The sequence below is a fragment of the Lycorma delicatula genome, chromosome 13 (genome assembly GCF_047948215.1).
Source record: "Lycorma delicatula isolate Av1 chromosome 13, ASM4794821v1, whole genome shotgun sequence".
Classification (NCBI taxonomy): Eukaryota; Metazoa; Arthropoda; class Insecta; order Hemiptera; family Fulgoridae; genus Lycorma; species Lycorma delicatula.
This window is the reverse complement of record NC_134467.1, coordinates 40,970,869-40,997,496: the sequence shown is the minus strand read 5'-3', so window position 1 is coordinate 40,997,496 and position 26,628 is coordinate 40,970,869. Positions and strand designations below refer to the sequence as shown.

Here is a 26,628-nt window from a genome sequence, read left to right as displayed (position 1 = left end):
TTATAAAGAATTTATGAAAATATAGCAAAACACTAATAACTGTGTGAACACAACACACTGTAGACAATTGAAGCTAGACTGAATAAAATTTTAAGCTCTGTAGTAGGCAACAAATGTTTGTATATCATATATAACTATTTCTCATGATACAAAGTATACATAATTTATTTATTTGTTCTTTATTAAGCATGTATACATACTGTTTAAAAGTAAAAATAGAGAAACTATTATTAATTGTAACAAGTAAAATGAATTTATTATAAAAAATTACAAATTTATGATTTATGTAACACCTTTACATAGTAACACAATTTCAATAGCATATTTGAGATCAGCACCCAAATTACAGTGGGGAAAGTTGTGTAACATGTTACACAAATTTTGATACAAAATACATCTACTAATTTTTCAAATCTGTCAGAAAAAACATTTATTTATGGAGTAGCAAGTTACGTTAAATAATTTGTTATAATATAGAAATCAACCTTACCAACAATTTTTATTATATCCCTCACGCATTGGGGCATTTGCCTAAACTCACACGTGAGTTTTTATTGTAATTTAAAACATTAAAATTGAAAACATAAATAAATATTTATAATATATTAATACTGTATAAACTGGTCGTCTAAGACCAGCCTGGAATAAGATAATCAAGTTAGGGAACTTGATAATTATTATTTTAAATAGAAAATTATCCTCAAATTTGATATATTACTTTATTTATTTATTGTTATAAAAAAAAAATACATATATAAAATTTTACGAGAATCCTGGTTTTATAAAAAATTGTTGGAAAAAATCTAATATTTATAAAAATAATCGGGGTTGTGATTATGTTTATTTTGTAAAATGTGTTTAGCATAACTGGATTTATCTAAATAGCCTTTCTGTATACTATTAATATGTTCTTTAGCTCTAATAGTAAAAGAACGGTTGGTCGTAAGAATATATTCTTGACGGAGGTTTTCACGTTTTAAACTATAGCCACTTTGTCAAAGATATTTATTTGGATTTATTATTAGAGTAGAATCGCTATGGTTTATAAAATTTATATATTTTGAAAAAAACTAACTTAAAAAGTAATAAAAGTTTAAATACGTAAATTTATTATTTTTTTGAAATTGAGATAACACCAATCGGATTGGTAGTGGTGATCGCGTCTTCGCAAATCAGCTGATTTCGTAGTCGCGAGTTCCAACGTTCAAATCGTAGTAAAGGCTTTGACTACAGATTCACATTTTTATCTGTATTTAAATACAGATTTGAATATTAAATCGTAAATACCGGTGTTTTTTGGTAGTTGGGTTTCAATTACCTACACATCTCGACCCGAGACTGTGAAGACTACACTTCATTTACACTCTTAACATATTTTTCTCTGAAGTAATACCTGACTTGAGATTAAACAGAAAAAAAGAGTATATATCAAAATTCTCCCAAGATTTTCGTAATATATTCTGCTCCTGAAATTAATGGAAAAAGTTCATACAAACATACGCCCTAAAATGCTTCTTTTATGAGTAACGGCTAATGAAAAATTTCGCTCGGGTTCAGTAAGCCCGGTGAAAGAAGTCGTACTGAAATTTTTAAGACTTTAATTAAAAGGCAGAATTAGAGATTTCTATGTTTTTTAACTTAAAAAATCAAATAAAAAAGCTTCCAGAACTATCTGCAGTAGTTTTGGGGTAAAAATAAATTAGGGTAAAAACACTGTTTTTATTTTTGACATACAATAACTTTGTTAAATGGGTAATAAACACGTAAAACCTTTAAAGGAGAATTTAATTCTGAACAAAATGGTGCAAGATAAATCGAATAAAACAAAGAAAGTTTAGAAAAATTATTATTTTATTTAGAAACAGTACAGCAGATCGTTTATAATATGTTTATAATAAACGTTAAAAAAAAAACTTTTTTAAGCATATATGCATATTGTGAATTCCTGACCAGAAGAAGGAAGAATTGAAAACCTAAGACAGTACAGGTACCCAAGAAATGCATTAATAAGAGATTTAAAAGTAAAAAATTAAATTAAAAAAATAGCAATGGCTAAGGAAGCATTTAATAAAAGCAATTATTATGATGTAAGATGTGGATAGTCTTAGAGTGGAGCATTATATTTGGTGTTTACTTCTGATAAGATGTGAAATGCAGATACTTGATGTGAAAGATTAAAGTTGTTTAAAATTTGGGAATTGAGTAAATCAGATAAAATTAAATATACAAAGAAAGAAATAATGAAGAGATGGAAGAAATGTAATCAAAAGAATTCAGAACAGGAAGCTACCTACTCTAATAACATACGCAAATAGAAATATTGATTAAAACAATATCAGGAGCAGTAGAAGGTGGGAAAAGATTGTAGATGTTCTGAAAGTAAACAAGAGCTGTCAGAAACTTAAAAATAATAGCTGAAAGTAGTAGATAATGGAGATGGACATGCTATGAAGGACCTGCCAAAGGACAAGTGTGGTATGATTATGTATATCATATGTCATAGGAGCTGCTATACTGTATTGTATCGTATTTAATTCAATATTTTTTATTAATGGAACAGACATGTTATGAATTTATGAAGGAAAAGAATATTGACAGTTCAGATGAAGTGTAAATTCAAATCGATGGGAACTAGATAAATAAGGTTTTAGTGTAATAATCTATAGCTTTATAATTTTGGGTTAGTTGAACTACATTTATTTTCTTGTACAAAGTAAAGTTAGTACTGTGATTGTGAAAAATTTCGGTTTTTAGATTTCAACGGAAATATCCATTTTCACCATCCCTGAATCCAGTTTGGCATGACGTCTGTATGTATCTTGCATAACTCAAAAATGATTAGTTGTGGGTGGTTAAATTTTGGATTTCAGATTGTTGTAACATCTAGTTGTGCATTTCCCCTTTTGATTGCAATTGACTGAATCAAAAGTGTCCAAAAAAGCCCATCTACAAAATAATTTGGATTTTTTCTTAACTGTAGTAAAACCTCATTGAAAGCTTTACAACGATATATCATAAGTGGTACTTATTTTCATTGGTTCCAGAGTTATAGCCAAATAAAATTTTAATTAATGAAATATTTGGATCTTACAAGGGGAAAATTTTTAATTAATTTTTTTTTTAATTTAAATATATTGATTTTTAATAATTATTAACCCCTGATAAATAATAATTCAACAATAACAATAAAAAAAAAATATCAGAAGACATTAATGAAATAAAATTGTATGTAGTTTCTGTTTTTAAAAAAATGTGTATATATAATTTAATAGGAGTACAAGGAAATCATGTGGTGTCCACATAAAATATTTCCAAATATACATCATTAGTTAGGTTTAAACTTATCGAAATAATTTCTTCATCTTATGATAACTTAATCTGAACTACTATTTGAAGTTCTTGCTTGGAACGATTAGACTTTAATATTAGTAGCAACTTTTATTTAATTTCATCTATAAATTTGTTATACTTCAACTTAAATATCGATGTATGTTATCGTTAAATTGATTTGTTTTTAAAAAAATTAATCTGTATTGTTTTTCTTTATTTTTTAGCGATTTATTTTTGTTTCTCTTACAGGGATCGTTTGCGTTGTCTGAATGGCTGGTAGAAAATATAAGTTGAATGGCAAAACTGTTTTGGAACTGGAATCTGGGACCGGTTTAGCCGGGTTAATTTTATTAAAGATCTGTAATCCACATCGTTATTATTTTTCTGACTGCCATCCTGAAGTTTAAGACAATTTTGTTACAATGTAATATTAAATAATAATAATAATAATGAATCTGATTTTAATCAGAGTAATGGAAACGATGGTTTTTTTGGCAAAGAGTACTCAATGGAACTCTTGTTAGCGTTTTAAATGTTTAATGGGAACAAATTAATGATTATAATTTTGACGATATTAAGCCAGATATAATTATAGTATCTGGTAAGTACTGTTTGATAATTTTGTATATCTTACTGAATAAATTTTCCTAGTTGTTTTCTATTACCTAATCGATGTTTGGTTTATCAAAAAAAATGTTTCATGTAACCCACGATTATTGTCTGTTTTATTTAAATTATCTGAAAAACAAAAATTATTCTTTATTACTTTACATAGATTTCAATTTTTCATATACTTTTGCAAATTGTAGCTATTATTATACCCCTGTAGCAGAATTCACAGATTAAAATTTGTGAACTAAGTGTTAAATCTAATAGTCAATGAAGATAGGCTTAATTTTAACTCTATTGTGAAATTACCAAACAGCTTTACCACTTTGTTAAGTTCATGAATGTTGTGACACATTAACAAATGCCCATCAATGTTATTTGTATTTCTTAAAGAGCTAAAAAATAATTATCGATCTTTTACGTAAGTCATCGATAATTAGTATATAGTAAACATTATCAGGAGTGGTAAACCTAGTTGAATTATTATTGTCTATAGCTTTGTTTTAATAAGAGCTATACAGAGTGTTCATAAAGTTTTTCCTTGATTACAAAATAAAGTACAGTTACAGCTGTGCGCAGTTTGCGGCAAAAGAATTATTTTTTTTTTTTTTATCATGTCAATAAACTTCAACATGTACGCCTTTTGTCGCTCGTAGAATGTCCAACCAATAATCAATTTCACGTAATTTTTTTGATGAACATTTCTTAGGAACCATTAGCAACAGCTTCAGTTAGTTATTATCCTTCTCAATACGTTCAGATCAGGTAAGGGTATTGCATAGACAAAACATAAATGGGGTTATGTTATGTTAAATCATAAGGGTTATGTTAAGGAAAACGTCTAACGGAGTTATGTCTGGTGATCATAATGGCCAGGAAGTGGGACCGTCATGCTCAATCTATCTGGCATGAAATGATTCATTCAGAAAAGTAATCCCCAATGTGATTGTGCACCATCCTGCTGAAAAATCACCCTACGTTGCAAGTCATTTATTTGTGATGTATCGAAGTGTTGCAGCATATCCAGGTAAATGTTATGTTATTGATTGCTTAATGAAAAAGAAGGGACCGATGATTTTGTTGTGCACCAAACCATACATTCACGTTAGGGTCTACTTTATTTAAATGTTTGGTCCACTATTTGGTCTACTTCAGATTTAAAAATGTTAACTGGAAAAGCTGAGCCGAATGGTCAATTGTGGAGAACTTCATGAAATATTTGGTTCTTCAGTAAGTTGCAGAGGTCATGTAGGATGGGAAGTTTGAGTTACTCGGGTGGTTAGGGATTACTTGGGTGTTCTCTTGTCACCAAGATAGGCGCTCTGTAGTTCTGTTTTTGTTCGGTTATTTTGTAATGTTGTTAGTTTTATTTCGTTGGTAGGGCTATAGTTCAAAATTTAAATATTTTATTTCTACTCATCCTATTTGTTTTAGTAGTTTGTTTTTCGTTTTGTGTCTACTGATAGTAGTATAGTTTTATTATGCCCAAAATTTGCCAATGCCTGAAATCAATAAAACTTTTATTATTTTATAAGCGCCTTGTGTGGGTATATTTGTTCAACATACACTGCCACAAAATGCGAGTACAGTTTTTTACTACATTTTAAAGACTGGATTTAAGAAAAATACCAGTAGTGTTTGTTCCTTTGCATATGATTTCATTAAGTATAAAACAAGCAGTAGATTTGAAGCTCAGCAGATTGTTTTAATGTCTGATATTGTTGGAAAACAAAACAAAAATTTACCAACAATTATATTTTGTATTTGCATTGCCATGAACTTTAATAAGACAATTATACAAATTCTTCCAATATGAGGACACTCTTTCAACCAGTGTTATCATAACTTTGATTTATATAATTTAAAACTAAGGAAAAATAAACACAATTCATAAATTATGTTGAGATACTCAATAGAAGTTGTTAGAATCCGTCTCTCCTTCTATAGTAAAATACAGGTCATCTATTATCAAGAACCAAATGAATGGGTTCCAAACAATAATGGCAAGTAAATGTTCAGGTTCTAATCATACATTTAAGATTCAATTTTTTGTAAGACTTATTTACATCAATAGAAGTTTTAGGTGACAGTCTGATCGTTTTCTGATTCCTTTTAAATATTTTATGAAAAATGACTGCAACATAAATCTAAATTGACAGTTATTGGCAAAAAATCTAAGTATCTAAAAATTTAGTCAAGAAATAAAAGATATATGTAGTTTATTAGATTTTTGGGTTTAGAACATACAAGGGTTATTTTTTTTCAAGGTCCGATCAGATACGAAATTAAAACCACAGTGAAATGAAAATAAAAAATTTTTTATTTGTAACGAGTACTTACATAGTTACGCTATTTCTCTAGATAGTCGCCACTCTGATTTAGACATTTGTCGTAGTGTGGTACCAACTTTCCAATACCCTTGTCATAGAATGGAATACCCTTGTCGCCCACCTGTGTTTTCAGCCATGTTTCTACGCTGGACTGCAGCTCGATGTCTGTGCCAAAATGTTGTCCTCCTAGCCAGCATTTCATGTGAGCAAAGACGTGAAAATTGGATGGAGCAAAGTCCAGGCTGTTTGGTGGGTAATCAAACACTTCCCAACAAAAACGCTGCTGGAGCTTCTTTGTTACAGCTGCAGAGTGCAGCCGAGCATTGTCATGCAGAAAGACAATGCCTGATGACAACATTCCTCTCCGCTTCTTCTTAATTGCACTTTGTAGACGTTTTAAGAGTCACACAGTATGAGGCTGCAGTGATGGTCGTGCCACGTTCCATGAATTCCACCAAGAGAACTCCATTACGGTCCCAGACCACAGTAGCCATACACTTTCTGTTGGAGAAGGTTCGCTTGAACTTCTTTGGTTTACTGGGAGAATGAGAATGCATCCACTGTTTGGATTATTCTTTTGTTTCTTCAGTTTCAAAATGGACCCATGTCTCATACCCTGTGACAATTTTGTTCAAAAAATCTTCTCCTTCATTATGGTATTGCTTGAGAAACGTTTGGGGGGGCGTCCATTTTTGTTGTTTTGTGATTGTTAGACAGCATCTTGGGAATCCATCTTGCACACAGTTTGCGGTACTGAAGTCTCTCACTCACAATGGTGTAGAGGTGACGTTGAAATTTCAGGAAACGAATTGCTCAATACAGAAATTGTGAACCCGATGATTTTCTCGAATCGCCTCATCCACTCGCTCAACGAGATCATCATCGGTTGACACTAGTTTCATCCCTGACCGCCTGCATCATGAACATCTGTACTTCCTCCTTTAAAGTTCCTGCACCATTGTCGCTCTTTGCTGTCACTCATTGAAGTTTTACCGTACACATTACTTATTCGTCGATGAATTTCAGCAGCACTACACCCCTCAGCCTGAAGAAATTGAATTACCGCACGCACTTCACACTTGGTGGGAAATGCTATTGTTATAGACATGTTTACGTGCTAGCTGCGTGTTCAGAACTAAACAAAGTGACATGGTGTGATTGAAGGCCATACTAGAGATGCTGCGAAACATATGTGCAAAGGTTCATCCAATTTTTTTCCAAGGCGACCGATCAGACCTTGAAAAAAAAATAACCCCTTGTATTTTGCTTGGTATGAAGATAATTTCAATAAATCTCAATCATGAAAATTTGAAAGTAGTTATTTAAAATATGGAAGGAAATAGTTAAAGATGAAGTTGTTTGATAATGAAAGTGTAACATTTTTTTTTTCACTAAAATATAATATAAACTACAGACTGTAAATTTATATTCCACTATTTTAATTTCACATTTACACAATTTGTAGAACTTTTGTAATTAAAAATATGTTACTTTTTTCCCTCATATATAATATTATTTAATCTCAAAACAATACAGTTCTGTGCAAAAAGGGCTAATATAAAACATTTCTTTGTAAATAAAAGCTCTATTTAAGCATTTTTAAAAAAAATAGTATAACACTAGTTAAGACCAAATGAGAACTTACTAATTAATATTAAAAAAACGTTATTACTTTTAAAAGATTAAAAAATAAATAAAAATTTAATACACTAGTGAAATTTCAATACTTGTCTTCTCAAATCACAGATGTCTGGTGTACACTGACATTACATAACCTCCTTAATTGTAAAAAAAATATTGACATTACGAGCATAAAATTAGATTAAGATTAGAATTTTACTCCAAACTGCAATACCTTCCATGGATATTTCATTTGTTACAAAAGACTATTATCTAGTTTATAAACTTTCACTATTAACAAAAGGCATTCTCAAAAATATTTCAACTCTATAACCATGTACATGGTAACGATTCTATCAAATTCTCCATAAAAAAAAAAACTTTATAAAATAAAGAATGAAAACATTTAGCACTTCCCCTTGCAATAAAATATTACATCTCAATCATTTATTTTTGAAATATTTACTTTTATGCACTAATACACAATGTTCAAGTTGGTGGTTCCAAATTAATAAATTCATTGTTAACAATACTACTTTTATAAGTCAAAAAAGATAAATCACAAACACTATTATTATTTATCTTACTTTCATTGGTTGAAGTTTCAGAAATGGTATCATTATTGTTATCTACTACATCATCACAAACATCTTCATTTTCATAAGCTTTCGGTTCTGATTTACAAACAACATAATGAAATCGATTACGTTCGTAAGATGAATCTGTATTAAAATTAATATTATGAACTACATTGTTTTCATAAGTTGGTGATAAAGAAACATCATGAGCTGTTTTACATATACTTGTCGATAGTTCATTATTTTGATTTTTATGTTTATTTTTAATATGATGAAACAGACTAGAACTTTGGTAATACGATTTATTACAAATATTACACGTAAACTGACGTTCTTTTGTATGTGTATTTACATGTGTTTTTAAATAACGTTTATCGTTAAATAATTTACCACAAAAATTACAAATGAAACGACAACCGTCAGTATGAATTCTTAAATGCCGCACTAGATCGCTATTTTGCGAATAACTTTTTTTACAGAATGTACAAGCGTATTTTTTTTCATTTGTATGTATATTTACATGACGTGTCAAATCACATTTTTGAGAGAAACATTTTTCACAGAATGTACAAACAAATTTTTTTTCCGCATCTGTATGAAATTTAACATGTCGTATTAAATTACCTTTATGATTAAATGATTTATCACAAAATGTACATGAAAAACGATGTTCATTAATGTGTGTATTTAAATGTATTGATAATGAACTATTAGTATTAAACGTTTTTTCACAAAGATTACATCTAAATGAACGTTTTTCATTAGGGTGTACACTAATATGATGCATCAGATCACTTTTACTGAAAAAGGATGTTTTACATGAGCCGCATGTGAAACGTTTATTGTTTATGTGCACGTTCATGTGACTTGTTAAATGAAAACGGAAATGAAACGATTTACCGCAATAATTGCATGTAAATCTTTTCTCATCAGTGTGCATATTAATATGTCTTTTTAAACAACTTACTCGATGAAATGTCTTGTTGCAAATATTACAAACAAATCGCTTTTCTTGCGTATGAACATTAACATGTGCCGTTAATTTGCTTTTAAATCTAAATGTTTTCCCACAATAATTACATTTAAATTTTTCATTACCATCAAACTCATCATCATCATCATTTATATTGTTGATACATTCTTTTACACGACAATTTATATTATTATTATTCTTATGCAAATTACTATTAATATGCAATTTTAATTTGATTTCATTACAAAATGATATTTTACAAATAGTACATTTGAAATTTTTCATATTTCTCCTCTCTATATGTTTTTTATTCTCTTGTTTACTTTTAAATATTTCCTCAGCATTATTACAAAAATATGAACTGGTTTCAGCATCAACATTCTGTAAAACATAAAGTTTATTATTTAAAAAAAATATATTCTATTCTAAATTCAATAATAAATTACAAAGTATCCGATCTTAGGATATAAAAACTATTTCACACTCAATTTGAGCTCATATATCCTTCAACTCCTTTACAAACTGGTCGTAAATGAATAAGAAAAAAAAAATTAAAAATTTTAACTTATTTTATTTTTGTATTTATGAATGTGTGTAATCTTTGTTGTAAAGAACAGGCATTTAACAATACCCACCTCTACCAAACTGGACAATTTTTCATTAACTTAAATTGTTCTGCTTATGAAAAAGGGACTTAGTGTGCTTATGTTACTATTTTTTTATAAATTGCCAATTCATTTAAAAATATTTCCAACTCTTCATTTAAAATAACATTAAAAGATATTCTTTTATAGAAACCATAATACTTTCTCAATGAATTTATAAATAAATTCGTGTAGATGAAAATGTGAAATCAATCTCAGAAGTTATTCCCAGTGATTACAGATGCTGATCAACGCACAACCAATTTATCATTAAAATTAAATCAGCCTACAGAAGACGAGAGTGAAATAGTGTAATGTGGAACATATTAACACCTGTCTGTATGCTAACACGTTCGTTGCTTTTGAGACCGATCGGTCACATTGCTGCCAACATGCTACCCGCCTGTAGGACCAGTCCCAGTTTCAAGTTTAATCACAATATTCTGCCACCTATCTGGCAATAAACATTCCAATTACATCCTAACTAATACTATGGCATTGTTCATTTGAGTATTACGTGTAATATTGTGTGACTGATTTTATATATTTCATAATTCTTTGCTAGTAATTTTTACGCTCACTTTTGCATTTATATCATATTCTTCATTTACGTTTTCTTCTGTTTATTTAATTTGTGAACTTTTTGCCATAAATAGTTATATAATTGTAATATTCTCATTATAACTGAAGAACATAATAAAAAAGCCGTAATAAGAAAGGGAGTCCACAAGAAGGATGTTCCCTATCCTATTCCTATTTTTAATCTTTACATGGAACTAGCAGTTAATGATGTTAAAAGAACAATTTAGATTCAGAGTAACAGTACAAGGTGAAAAGATAAAGATGATATGATTTGCTGATGATATAGTAATTCTAGCTGAGAGTAAAAAGGATTTAGAAGAAACAATGAACGGCATAGATGAAGTCCTACGCAAGAACTATCACGTGAAAATAAACAAGAACAAAACAAAAGTAATGAAATGTAGTAGAAATAACAAAGATGGACCACTGAATGTGAAAATAGGAGGAGAAAAGATTATGGAGGTAGAAGAATTTTGTTACTTGGGAAGTAGAATTACTAAAGATGGACGAAGCAGGAGCGATATAAAATGCTGAATAGCACAAGCGAAACGAGCCTTCAGTAAGAAATATAATTTGTTTACATCAAAAATTAATTTAAATATCAGGAAAAGATTTTTGAAGGTATATGTTTGGAGTGTCGCTTTATATGGAAGCGAAACTTGGATGATCAGAATTTTGAAATGCGCATGACACCGCATTTTGAAATGTGGTGCTATTAAGAGAATGTTAAAAATCAGATGGTGGATAAAGTGACAAATGAAGAGGTGTTGCGGCAAATAGATGAAGAAAGAAGCATTTGGAAAAATAAAGCCAAAAGAAGAGAAGTTATGTAATAAGCATAAAAGTAAGCATCCTTGTAAGCATACAAGGATGCTTACAAAATGCTTACAAGGATGCTTAGAAAAATGTGAGATTTTTCTAGAGCTTTGATTTTTAAGACCTAACTTCATTTGATTATAATTTATAAAATCTTTAACAAAATTTTAAGCTTTGACATAATTTATTAAAGAGATATACTGAACTCAAATTAGTAACTTTTATACTTTTCTATATTTTAGGCTCTTTATGAAGATGTGGCATTTCATGAATTAGAAACTGTAGGTGTATAAGGCACATTGTATTGGATACAATATGATTCAGTTATATACTAAATTAAACTGCATTTAGACTAATGAACAGTTTTTTTAAAATAAAATTATTTTGTTATAATATAACCAGGCATGGTGAGAAAGTTGGAAAAAGTCAGAAGCTCTAAAAGAACAGATTAACATTTCCTGAAAAGACAATACTGTGAAAATAATGCATTTAAGAGTAGTACTGTAGATTTCTGCGAGTGCCAGAAAAAATCCATTGATTGGCTAACATCAGAAGTTAGAATATGAATGGAAAGCTACTATGGTATTCTATAAACTTTAGGGAATACATTAGTATTAATACATTAGAACATGAACGGTATTACTTTAGTGTCTAAAGTAATCTGAAAGTGGTATGTGTTACATCAGTAAAATATTTTTTAAAATGTTGCTAGTACACCGATCCATGCAACACAATATAATATTTAAAAAAATATTCAAAATACTTCCCTACTTGGGACTGAGTTTTATTCATTAGAAGTTGGGACTAAAAGGAAATCAATATAACAGACAGTGCTATGAAAGAAAAGCTAAAGGAGGTTTTTTTAAGTATCGATTCCATTAATATTTCCAAAAATTTACGTGTTAGTAAAAATATATAGTTGCTGAAGAAAATGTAACATGTTATGATATGATATAATATGTTTAGGTAACTAATACTAAGTTAAAAATGACACAAAAAAAAACTTTACCACTTCTTTATGTTCCAATTCAACCACAGATAACTTGTTGCAATTGTCACCATCTGATTTATTTTTATTAGCCTCTAAAAGCAATGGATCTTTTTCCATTATCAATGCTGATTGTAAATCTTCAGCAATTTCCTGTAACAAAAAAAAAATTGAAATTAAGAAACCTGAAATCACACAAATGAACAATTGGTATTTTCTTCTTTTATCGCCCTGTATTCTTATGCATCTTGTGTTTATAAATACCAGGTGATGTTGTGCCATGAAGACAATATCTTTGTTGATCATAATGAATTTGGTGATGAGTCAACAGTTCATCTTAGTAGATGAGAAACGCATATAATGTGCGTATCTAGGAGACGGAAAATCCTCATAAACACTTTGGGAAAGGAACTTCCCAAAATTGTGCGATATTCTGATGAGAAGTTTAAGGACTTTCAATTTTACGTTATTTAACTGACTGCATTGTTTAACAAAATATGTTTTCAGCTTTAAAAATTTGAAATTACAAAAACTTCTTTTTTTTTCATTTTGGAGGCTTCCATATGCAAGGGGAAGCATTTAGGTAAAATTAACTTTTGAGAAAATAATTTCCATGTACTGATAACAAATTTAAAAGAAGAACTTTTTAAAATCATTTAAGAAATTCAAAAATACACCCATAATTGTAACAAACAAAGTCATAATTTTCTAGGAAGGGAGTGAACATTTTTGTCTAATTCTTTTTTTTTGAAGAATACTAAGAGTGAGAACTATCAAAAAATTAAGATTTTCCTTTTTAAATGCAATGCAAGATTTCAATTAAAAAAAAAAAAAAAACTTTTTACCCCATTGGGGATGGGATGGGCAAATGTAATATAGTGGTTTGAAAGCCTAATGATGTAAAAAAATATAGTTGCAAAAGAACTTCCATTAACTTCTTTTCTGAAGCAATGTATAGGTAAATAAAGAAATATATAGTCATTTTTGGGGGAGCAAATGAATATTAATAGATACCAGTGTTCTTTGGTGGTTGGGTTTCAATTAACCACACATCTCAGGAATGGTTGAACTGAGACTGTACAAGACAACACTTGTCACTCATACCTATTTACACTCATACATATCATCCTCATTCATCCTCTGAAGTATTATCTGAATGGTAGTTACCGGAGGTTAAAACAGGAAAAAGGGGAAGGTAACATACTTACGTATATGTGCACAAACATCTGTCTGACAAAAATAGGTTTTTTGGACTCAGACCATTGGAATAAAAATTATTTTCAAAAAATATTTACAATTCATTTAAATCTACTTTTTTAAGTCTCCTTAAAGCTCAAAACATAAAAAAATATCATTTTTTTTACATTGTTTTTTTTTTTTTTTTAATCGAGCTATATACTTTCCCGTTATAGCTATAACTGCAGTAACATCACTGCTAGAAGAGGAAAGTAACAATACCTTTTATCATTTTTAAGATGTAGTAACACATCTTAAAAGATTATACCAAAAATTAGTTTAATATCATTCAACATAGCGTAAAATAATCTAAAAAGTGGTTTTGTTTTAGATCTGATACACGGCTTTATTTTTATAAAGCGTCAAATTCAGGTACACAAATTTTTGCGCAGATATTAATTGATACACTTATAACACTTATAATTGATATTATGTATTGAATGGGAGAATTTATAGATTAGATTCCGGGACTGATAAGTCTTAAAAGAAATTAAATAAATTGTTTAATAATTAAACTTAACACACAATCATAATATGCTTTACTTACATAATCAGATGTAGAATTGTCTTCTACCTTGAAAGGTGGTAAAAATAAATATTCACTTTCCACAATGACCTCATCTTGTTCAGTATTCACATTTTCATTTTCATGTAATACAGCACTGTCTATCACTGAATTATCAATTGACACATCCATATTCTGTAATCAAATTTTGGTCTACAGTACCTTATAAAGTTAAAAATCTGAAAAAATTCTTAAGGAACTGACATGATGCGATCTAAAATTAATTAATCCACCAATGACTACGTAAACTTTTGATCATGAATTACAATATAAATTATTAGACTGACTTAGTAAATTTTATAAAAGTATAAATATTTTATTTGCATTTCAAGGATGTCTGCTTTACCCAACAGAAAGCTATCTGGGTTATTGTGCCGCCTTACAAGAAACAGATTCCCCTTTTTCTAATTAGGTCTACAGGCAACTTTCTTACCTGGTAGATCCAAGGATGCATCGGCTTGGCTGTGCAGCTTTAAGCATCATTGATATACACCAACATTGAAATCAGATATACATCCACAACAAACTAAGTATTAAAGATGAAATGCGTGGGTTGTAATATAGGAGTATCTACTCTCTAAAGAATCACAGGGCATGCCAAACAATCCCATACAAAGAATATGAGGTCAAGATTCCATCTAATTAATAATTTCTTGGGAAATTTTTACCCAGATTCAGGAACATATTATTGATTAATGATTCTGTTGCTTAAAAAAGATTTGCTTTTCCTTCAGAAATTAAGAGTACACCTTACAAAAGCGGTTCTAAAATACACAAACCCAACTCATATAGTTATCAATATGCTCTTTAACCATTATATATATCTGGGAAAGTAGAAGTTTTTAAAAAGCTAATATTTTCTTTATTCATGAAAATATTCACGTAATTAAAGTTAGAAGTAGACTGAAAATAGTGGATTTAATACACAGAGCGAGTCAAAAGTTTAGGCCAAAATGTTTACACAATAAATGCAACAAAAGTTAGCCTTCAACCTACAAATACCCTGTTTAAATTTTAAAAATCGGATGACATAGAAGAGATATAATAGAGCACCCCATTGTGTCTCCCAAAACAGCATCCCATTTGTTACCAGTTGATGGTGATGATCGGTCTAGCCTCGCACAAGGTGCTTGCATTACCTCACCACTCCAGCCTCACACACAGTCACCACTGAAAAGATCATTAATATTAAACAGAAATTTATTTGATATTATTTTATTTTAGTTAATGTAAATTTAATTATATTATTTTTGTAATATTATTCATTTGAAGAATTCAGTTCAAACCCAGCTCACAGCTCATTAATTCAATTCATTAATGTTTGTGCTTCAACCGGCAAATCTCCATTACACACATATATATATATATATATATTTTACATGCCAATGCCAATCCCATTAATGTAAAGATTCCAATGTGGGGTCATACATATAAATCAGTTCAGCCATTGAGCTGCTATGATGAAACAAACATACACACATCCTAAATACATTACACTCCTTTTTGGCAGTCATTTAAAAAATGACAAATAATCAGAAAATTCTTCTTTATCTTTATTAAATCTATCTTTTCACAAGTTTCAACTCAATTTTACTTGTTCCTGAGCATCTTCCTTCACTTTTCTTTAGCATCCTTTCCTACATCTGTAAGAAATCAAAATCTTTCTTCTTCCACTTCCACTTTTTCTACGATAATCGATCACTGAAGGCAATTTCTTCTGTAGGATATGCCAAAATTGTGATACTTACTGGTTGCTCTTCTTCATCATACATAATCATTACACTATTCATTTCCTACTCTCAATAATTTATCATTTTGTTTCTCCACTTCACTATTCCCATTCTTTCTTTACAACCACATTTCAAAACTATCCAACTTATTTATCATCCTTCTTTCTAACTATCAACAGTTCAAATCAATATTATAACACGTTTTACACAAAACATTTAGAAAATTTATTTTCAGTTCAATCAGGATATTTATAGTTGTTATTAATCTTCTTTGTCACTTCAATGGCTGTTTATACCTTAGATATTCTACCTTTTATTTTAATTTTACACTGAAGTTATTGGATTTACAAAATGCTTAAATGACTTCAATAACATTCTCTTTAAGCGACACCACATTTACAAAGCCGTCTTTCTTGCCAAGATTTAGCATTCACACATTAAAAAAAGTAAAATGTTGCAACTAAAATTTTTTATTTTTTTGCCATAGAATCTTATCACATTTATAGAACTGAAAATAGGGCTTATTTTATTTTAAGGATGTTTCATATTTTTTGAGCGGCCATCAAGTACTGGCCTATTACCCAGTTTTGCATTTTTTAAGATTTGTAGAAACTTTTAATAACTTTCTTGTTTTTTTTAAGATATAAAGTTCAAGTAAAAACCACATTAATCTGCATAAAGCATATTGTACTTTATGTCCAGAGCATATCTTGGCCTGTGCTAAAGAAAATGGCTAGGAAAAAAAATCTGACTAAAATCTAAGTTTTAAAAGACAAAAGCTCAATGTATATTTTTGGGAAAGAATAGAGAGTAAACTTTTTTTTTATAGATAAGAATCTTTGTATGAGATTACATTCTGAAAAAATACTGAGATGAAGTCATTTTTTGAAGCCCCTAAATATTGCAATTTGCATAAAATCTACAGTAGTATTATTACTGAATTCAAAAGTGACATTATAAAAATTAAAATTTTCTTAAAAAAGGAACTTTGTTTGTGTAGTATTAAGGTATTAAAACACATAAAAGGGGATGAAAATTTAATAATAGCTGGAAACTGGAATGCAAACATCAGAAAAGGCAAAGAAGGAATGTGGGTGAATATGGGTAGGGCAAAAGAAATGAAAGCGGGGACTGACTTATTGAGTTTTGCATGAAGTATAATTTAGTAATTCCAACAGTTTAAAAATTATAACAGAAGAATATACACATGGAAAAAGCTGAGCGATACTGCAAGGGGTCAGATAGTTTATATTGTGGTTTAAAAGCCCGAAGAAAAGGTGCCAGATGAATCGATGGAATTTAGAGAAGCTTGAGGTAAAGAAAATTTTTGAGGAGGGCATTGCAAAAGGTCTGAATAAAAAAGATAAGGTAGAAAATATAGAAGAACAAAGGGAGAATGTTAAAAAGGAAATTCTTAAATCAGCAGAGGCAAACTTAGGCAGAACAAAGAGAACTAGCAGAAAACCTTGGATATCCGAGGATATTTTGCAGCTGATTGATGAATGGAGAAAGTATAAGAATGGTAATGATGAAAAAGGTAAAAGGATCTTTAGACAATTAAGATACTATAAACAGGAAGTGTAATTTAGTGAAAGAAGAATGGATTAAAGAAAGTGTTCAGAAGTAGAAAAAAAGAAATGATCATTGGTGAAATAAATGGAGCATACAGGAAAGTTAAGGAGAATTTTGTGGCAAATAAGTTAAAATCTAATAATGTATTAAATAATGATTTATAATACAAAAGAAAAAGTCGATAGGTGGGTGGAATATATTCAAGTGTTATATGAAGGAAATGATTTAAAAACTGGTGTTATAGAGGAGGAAGAAGAATTCAAAGAGATAAAAAGGGAGATAAAATACTGAAATCTGAATTTAATAGAGCATTCAAGGACTTGAATGGGAGAAAGGCTCCTGGGATAGATGGGATACCTGTAGAATTACTGTGCACAGCAGGAGAGGAAGTGAAGAAAGATTATAATAACTTGTGTGTAATATTTACAAAAAAGGGCAAGTTTTGTCAGACTTCAAAAAGAGTGTTACTGTCATGATATCAAAGAAAGCAGGAGCAGCAGATAAATGTGAAGAATAAAGAAAATTAGCTTTAACTACTCATGCATCAAAAATTTTAACAAGAATTCTGTACAGAAGAATTGAGAGGAAAGTGGAAGAACTGTTAAGAGTAGACCACTTTGGTTTCAGGAAAAGTATAGGGACAAGGGTAGCAATTTTAGCGCTCAGATTGATAGTAGAAAGAACATCAAACAATAACAAACTGACATTTATGGAATTAACAGACTTACAAAATAATAATGATAATGTAGACTGCAATAAAATTTTCAGCATTTTAAAAAATCTAAGTTCAAGTATAGAGATAGAATAACAACTGCTAACATTTGCAGGAAACAAACTGCAACAGTAATAATCAAACAGCACACGAAAGAAGCTGTAATAAAAAAGGAAGTCAGACAAGGATGTTCCCTTTCCTCATTACTTTTTAATTTTTACATAGCGTAGCAGTTAATGATTTTAACGAACAATTTAGAACTGGAGTAACAGTAAAGCTGAAAAGATAAAGATGCTACAATTTGCTGATTATATAGTAATTCTAGCTCAGCTGAGAGTAAAAAAGATTTAGAAAAAGCAATGAACGGCATGGATGAAGTCCTACACAAGAACTACCGCACGAAAATAAAGAAAAACAAAACAAAAGTAATGAAATGTAGTAGAAATAAAGTAGTTTGACCAGTAAAATATACAAAACAGGGTAGGAAAATAACATAGAGGTAGAAGAATTTTGTTATTTGGGAAGTAGAATTAATAAAGATGAACGAAGCAGGAATGATGTAAAATGCCGAATAGCATAGACAAAACGAGCTTTCAGTAAGAAATATAATTTACTTACATCAAAAATTAATTTAAACATCAGGAAAGCATTTATAAACGTATATGCACGTGAAACTTGGAACGATCAGGATAGCTGAGAAGAAAAGATATCAGAAGCTCTTTAAATGTGGTGCTATGGAAGAATGTTAAAAATCAGATGGATGGATAAAGTGACAAATAAATAGGTGTTGTGGCAAATTGATGAAGAAAGAAACATTTGGAAAAATATAACTAAAAGAAGAGACAGACATATATGCCACATTTTAACCCTTCCTGGAATAGTTGCCTTGATTTGGAGAAACAGATAGATGGGAAAAATTGTGCAGGCAAACAATATCTAATATATGGAACTACAAACAAATTGTTAGGGATGTAGGATGTAGCAGGTATACCGAAATGAAATGACTGGCACTATACATAGGGAATCTTGAAGAGCTGCATCAAACCAGTCAAATGACTGAAGACAAAAAAAGGTATTAAAATTTTATTTTATGTGACAGTCAATATGAGCAGCTAAGTTCAAATTATTATAAAATGTACTTTCATTGTACGGCTAAATTGTTTCTATAAAACCATATCAAACATGTTAAAATCAAACAACTATTCTTAAAAATATAAATATTACATAAAAACAATGTAAAACTGGCTGAAATGCATATAAAAAATGGCTGCTCAAAAAATATGAATTATTTAAAAATTAAATAACAGATTTTCTTCAGTACTCTACTACTGATGTTTTTCTGTAACATCTTTGTATAACATATTCTCCTATATGACAAGTGAGCAGTTGGGACATGTAAGCCAATGGTGTATGGCATCACGCTTAGCCCGCTCACACTGTTAGGTAAACTCTAAGAGCTATGTTAGGATAGCAGTCGCTAAACTGTTCAAGGTTCAGTAGCCGTTTGTAGCACAGACATTCAGTCTTATGCTTTAAGGCAACTGAATGGGGTGGTGGCGGGAGAAATACCAAGCAAATCAACATATTCTCCTGGAATGAACAAATTATATTTGTTGGCAATAAAAACCCTGTACTGTTTTGGTTTTAAATGCCTTAATAAAACACTAAACTTGTCATTATTATTAACATTTATGATGCTTATGTTCATTCTTGTATAACATATAATGTCATCTATTGGGTCTATGTCATAAACTCGGAACAATTTTTCAAGATACAAAAATTAATAGTCAGATCATTGTTTAGCATCCATAAATATGAATCAAGTAGAACAATATTTAGAAAATTAAAAATGTTAACGTATCCTTTTATTAATATAGATGAATTTGCAGCCTTTGCTAAAACGAATAGTCAACTATTCTCAAAAAAAAACACAAAATCCAACTCTACCACATCAGTCAACAGATTTGGTGAACACAACTTCATGTTGAACTTTCACACATTACTTCTGCTTAAAAGAAGAGCACTATGCTTCCATTGTTATTTTTAATAAAACAATAAACTATTTATTCAATATACAACTGAAAAATTTTTAATTAGAAACAATATTATTTTTTCAACGAATTTTCAAATAATATAAATTTAAAAAACCTGGAATTTTAAGCATTCCATTCAATAAATATAGAAATATGTGCTCAAATAATTTTCATTAATCCTTTATGAATTGTTAATTACTTGTACTATTTTTTTATATTTAGTGTTTTTATATATTTAACTTAACATTATTTCATGTGTTTATATTTTAAATAATTAATATGGATTTTAATAACATTTAAAAAAAAATTAAATTTCATTTTTATCATTAATTAAATTGCTCTGATCAGTATTTTATCAGAGTGCCCCTAGATCCATCCAGGCAAATACTCGGATAATTCCTTTTTTTAGGTAGATTTCATAAGTAAGCTACCTATTACAGAGAGTACCATGTTTCGACTTCCGGTAAATTTCAACATATATTCACATTTCAAATCCCTCAGACCCCAAAACCACTGTCAGCTCAAATGTTTCTATAACTTACAATGTTTATAACTTATAAAGTTTCACTTTCTTGTAGATACAATAACTGCCGTAATTTTGCGCAAGTCACTTTCAAATTGTTCCCTAAAAATAACTCTATCCAAAATCTCAGTTGAGTTCGTTAACAGCCAAAATTAGGTGGAAATGGGGTGGCTTTTTTGAAAAAAACAAAATATTACTCTTTAACTTTCTTATTAAGTAAAACATTGAATTCGTTCAAAGTTCTTACTATTCTAAGGGCCTAAAACATACCTAAGTAAATTTTTTTTATATAACCAACCATTGGCCCATGGGATGGAAAAATGGGGCTTAGAAAACAAAAGAAACCATACCTACCTTAATAGGCACAGTATCAAATCGGGTTAAAGTGGTTGTTAGTTCTCTAAATATTACCTAAAACCTTTTTGACATGACCAACCCAGAAAGGGATGACCAAAATGTTGCTGGAATTGTAAGATGGGGCTTATCGTATGCTAAACATGTGAAACTTTTTTTCACATACAACCATTGTTGTATTGAGTAAATGTGAAGTTTTTCTTAAATTTAAGATGGAAATTTTTTATCCCCTACTTAGCACCGATGAAATCTACCTCCACCTTCCATCGTGCTAAACAGGATTTTTTTATTTATTAAGTTGCATGCCTATCCCTTACATGATTTTTGTAATGTATAGATGAGAATAAAATATTTATTTATAAATAAATTGCAGTGATCAAGAGTCATTGATCAGCAAGTACCTGTGAGTGATCTGAAATGGACTGACCCACTATATCACAATTGATTTTCCAATGTATTATCATCCTGACCTCTTTCTGTATTCTTATAATAATCTCCAACATGAATTCATCAATCAGAAAAATACATAATCATAATTCTTAAATGCATTAAACAAAATCACAACATAAAAAAACACATCTATTTTGCTGGAAACTAGCAGAGAGCTAATAAATAGTTATAAAACATTGAAGTACTTAATAACTTAATATCAGCATCATTTAAGACAGCAGTCATATATATTATCACAGTAAAATGTAGATTTCATAATTCTGAATAACTTCTTAATCCTTTCAACTTTATTCATACTTTAATAGTAGATATGCTTAGGATCAAAACACAGGAACTAAATGTTGGAAAGCAGGTTTGGATTGTGGGTGACCCTGCAAGGTCAAAGTTCAGATTGAATTTTCAATATTCTAGTTTTGTTTGCTAACGAGACTTGTTCAGATGCTAATCCTTTCCGTGGAGACACTAGGGCTGGGTAGAAGTTAGGGGACTTGTGGAGGAAGGTTAGGGATAAATTACAAAGGTATGGAAATACTTAACTCGTAGTAATTTATATTTAAATGGAAATAATCACCACGCAGATTACACCACATATTTCGTGCTACTAGTCATGTGTAAGATAAATCTTAGTAAGACCATGTCAGTCATCTTCAACAGCCGACAGTTTAAAATTAGTTTATTACTCTCTCCACAAACCTCTAAGCTTATTTATAATTCTAAACTTAACAAGCATCTGAACACACAAAACTGATAGCTAATTGATTAAAGTACAGCTAATACGGTGCAAACTTTGACCTTGCACAGGTTACTGATGTCGTATCTGCTTCTGACATTTAGATCTTGTATTTTCCAGATACTAAGCATATTTACCATGGTATATTAAAGTATGAGCAAAATTGAAGGTGATTAAGTAATTGCTCAGAATTGCTATAGATTCAAACAATTCAATAGCACATAAATGCACTATACACAAACATAGAGTTAATAAATAACACTGAATCACAAGTTAACAGACTAGGCAAATACGATGTATACTAGCATACAACAATATACTAAATCAACATACAAATTATGACCCTGACCTAAGTAGTTGTATCGAAACTAAAAACATTTTCACCAGAAATAACATAAGGTGATGCTAGAGAACAAAACTGAACTGAAAAAGAAAAGAAACAACTAACTCACAAACAGATACCTCTAATCAGTATAGTTGTCTTTGTCCAGGACCATAATGATGGGGCCAGGGTCCAGGACATATATAAAGGGGATGGGTCCAGGACAACATAAATTCATTCACAAGAGCAACAAATTAACAAAAGGGTTCAAATAGATACTTGATAATCAATACTACTTACAAAATCATTATATTCTTGAGTAATTTCAATTTTATCTTATTAAAAAAACAAACTGAAATTACTTAACATAAAGCACTGATATTAATGTTAACCCAAATTAAAAAAAAAAGCTAAACAATTGCAATTATTTTATTTTTCAGTCATTTCATGCACTTGAATTAAATATTGAAGTAAAATAATTCAAATCTACATATTTTACTTTGATATTATATTGTATCTATTTAAATGAACATCAAAATGTTAAATTTTGATATCGAGATTAGCAATTCCTCTTACAGGTAAATATTCTCAACAATAATACTTGAAAACATCTTATCAGTTTGGAGCAAAGTATGAATTAAAACTGACAGCACGAATTAATAGTAAATGTCAACAGAGATAAACAACCTAACCTTAAAACATTTTAAAATTAAGAACATATAGGCATTTATAAGATAGCTTAACCATTAATTTATATACAATAGACCTATCAACCATTCCATTTTAAATGAAGGAACAAAATAAAAAATATAACCCCTAATGTAATTCATGACGCGTTATTAAAAATTAAGTAAATCAAATATCAACAAACTCATAAAAAATATTTTATTTTGACCAAATTTTAACTTAAAAGAATTACACGTTTGAGAGCAACAACGTAAACTATAATCTCCAAAACTTACTTACATTTAATAAATTAATTAGCATCAGCAAATTTAATTAGCACAACTACTAAGAACAATAACAAATCAAGTTAGATGCGGCAGACAAACTCCTGCCTTCTAGATCGCAATTTGTAAATGTTTATTGTAAGAAATTTGAGTATAAAACAAAATATTTATGTGATAAAAACTTAAACATAATCAAACTTCATTAATACTTAAATCTTTTTTAAGCCAACTTTTGTTCATAGTAACGATTATAATTACAATTTGCTTTGTATACAGAAACATTAAAGCCATGGTGGTCTAAAAAGAAAAAAAAAAGTAATATTAAGAAGTTGTAGCGTGAGCTACCGGTCTGATCTAATGGTTCTATTGGATTCTCGGGCAAAGTGTTTGGAATTTTTTCAGTTTTCAGGCAATGGTACGGCGCGTAATTCATTACTATGATGGACCCTTCAACAACAATTTCGCCATTCTTTTTAACCACTTTATAAAACTGACACTATTCATTTCATCGTGATACTGTTGAGAATATGTGGATTCAAATACCCATAAACCACCGTTCAAAAATTAATCTTCACTTGCGTTATTATTAATCGTTTATCTTTTCCAGTTATGGTTTTCACTTCAGCAGTCAAACCTTTCATAAAAGCGTCTTCTGCGCTCTTAATTTCTTTATCAACCAGTACCTTTTCCCGTATACGTCCTGTCTTGATCAAAGTTTCATCAGAATAATAAATTGTCTTACCCTCTTCCCGAAATCGCTTAATTTTTATTAAAAAATTCCGTACGCCATTAAATATCTTCAAGTTCAATAAATAAAGAATTACTTTTTCTGGACATTAAAAAGGAAAATTAATTGATTTTAAAACACGAGGTAATGTACTTCTAGAAATATTCGGAATCGGTATTCACGGCATTTAACATTTTATTCAAGTAAGGAAGCTCGTTATTGAAATAAAACTAACTTTTTTTCTGATAGTGGTTTTGGTAAAATCATTCGACTTTTCAAGTCATTTTAAGGCTAAAATGTTAACCATCAATTTTCAGTTTTTTTATTATTTTAAAAATTCTTTCGCTGACGCCTGTTGCATTTCTTGCTTTCAGAGCAATGTCCCTGACCGGAGTTTCAGGGTTATCTTCTTTTAAGATTATACCATATACGTTTGATTTTTTTTTTGAGCTACATAAGGGTTATCCCGGTTTATGTTTGACGACAAAATAACTCATTGTTAAAACTCGATTGCAACAAAAAACATGAATTAAATTAAAATTATTGTACCATATGGAGTAACACAATAACAGATGGAAATAATTTCTTTCTGTGAATCATTATAAATTATATTATTACTATTAAACATCAATAACAGAGACTCAACAAAATTTTTAATTGCTTATCATGACATACCATGGCGCAAGACAAGTGACAGCTTACAGTGCATTATTATATGCATAAAACAATAATTACACTTGTACGTGCAGGTGGGTCTAACAGAATAATTCATCAACCTAAACCATAAAGATATAACTCATACATGCTGAATTCATATTTACTTCTGCTCACCGTTTTTGTGACACAAGGATTAGTCAGTGGATATTTTGGTGGTTGGGGTTCAATTAACCACATGTCTTAGGAATGGTTGGCCTGAATCTGTACATGACTACATCTCATATATATCTTTCTCATCTCATTGGTCTGTGAGGGGGTTCCTTATTGTTGACTAATTGAACAGATTTGAACATACACATTAGGAAAAAATTCTGGTGTGCACATCACATGACTTCCTTATACGCCTACTGAATTACATATACACATTTTAAAAAAAATCAAAGTCATAACATTTATTTCATTAATAACTTCTGATATTTTTTTTTTTTGTAATTATTGAATTATTATTCATCGTAAAAAAATTTTTACAAGAGGTTAATAATTATTAATAAATCAATATATTTAAATTAAAAAAAAGGAGATGAAGCTGATTCAAACCGATGAGTCTTCCGCTAAGATCAAAATATTTCATTTTGGGCTTTTTTGGTCCAATCAATTGGAATCAAAAGGAGATGTGCACAATTAGATGTTACAACAGTCCTAAATCCAAAATTTCAACATCCTACGACGAATCGTTTTTGAGTTATGCAAGATACATACATATATCACGCCGAAACTAATCGAAGTGGATTCAGGGATGGTCAAAATGGATATTTCTGTTGAAATCTGAAATCTGAAGTAAATAAATATATAATGAATGTATGAAACTGTAAAATTGATTTTCATATTAAACTAAACTACGATTTGTTACAAATATTGAAATAGCACTGGTAAACAGATGTATTTGATCCTTGCCTTGTAACAGCTTATTTTCAATTTTCTGTTTCTATATAAGAGTAATTTCTTAAGAAATTACTGGCAAATTTTTTTCTTTAAGAAAAAAAATTACGGCAAATTATACTTTTTTTTGTAGATTTTTCCACAATAAATCCTTTAATGGCTAATTGAATTATTTTTTGAAAAGTTCTCGGAGACATCTTATTCCTTTTTTTTAGATTTTTCCACAATAAATCCTTTAATGGCTAATTGAATTATTTTTTGAAAACTTCTCTGAGACAACTTATTCCTTAAAAGTTAAAATAAAAAAACTAAATTATATTAAATATTATTCTGGAGATTTATCTATATTTTACTACATCAATTCTGAATCTTTTCTGTTACCCTATTACAACTAAATAAAAATAACAAACCAATAAAACTGAATAAAATTTGATATTAAGAGAGGAAACAAAATATTTCTTTAAAAAATGAGGTCAATAATTCTTTAATGTTTAATATTTGCTAAAACAAATTCTTTCCCTTGTGCAGTCGCCACAGAGCATAAATCCTTGCAGAGTCCAGCAATGTTTGGAGACAAACATTGTTGTGGTACGTTGCCATTAATCTAAGACAGTTATTCCAGGCAGATCATATTCCCTTAATTTAGGCAACAACTTAA

The 26,628-nt window shown here is 29.6% G+C and overlaps 1 protein-coding gene across 1 annotated transcript; it reads right to left on the bottom strand.

Moving 5' to 3' along the window:
• Positions 1 to 7,772: 7,772 nt before the first annotated feature.
• LOC142333933 (uncharacterized) lies at positions 7,773 to 23,762 on the bottom strand. The gene is made up of 4 exons (XM_075381559.1): positions 23,664 to 23,762; positions 14,254 to 14,406; positions 12,492 to 12,623; positions 7,773 to 9,821 (listed from the first exon to the last, which is right to left on the bottom strand). The coding sequence occupies exons 1-4, from the start codon at positions 23,682 to 23,684 to the stop codon at positions 8,379 to 8,381; spliced, it is 1,749 nt and encodes a 582-aa protein (XP_075237674.1). The 5' UTR covers positions 23,685 to 23,762; the 3' UTR covers positions 7,773 to 8,378.
• Positions 23,763 to 26,628: the final 2,866 nt, after the last annotated feature.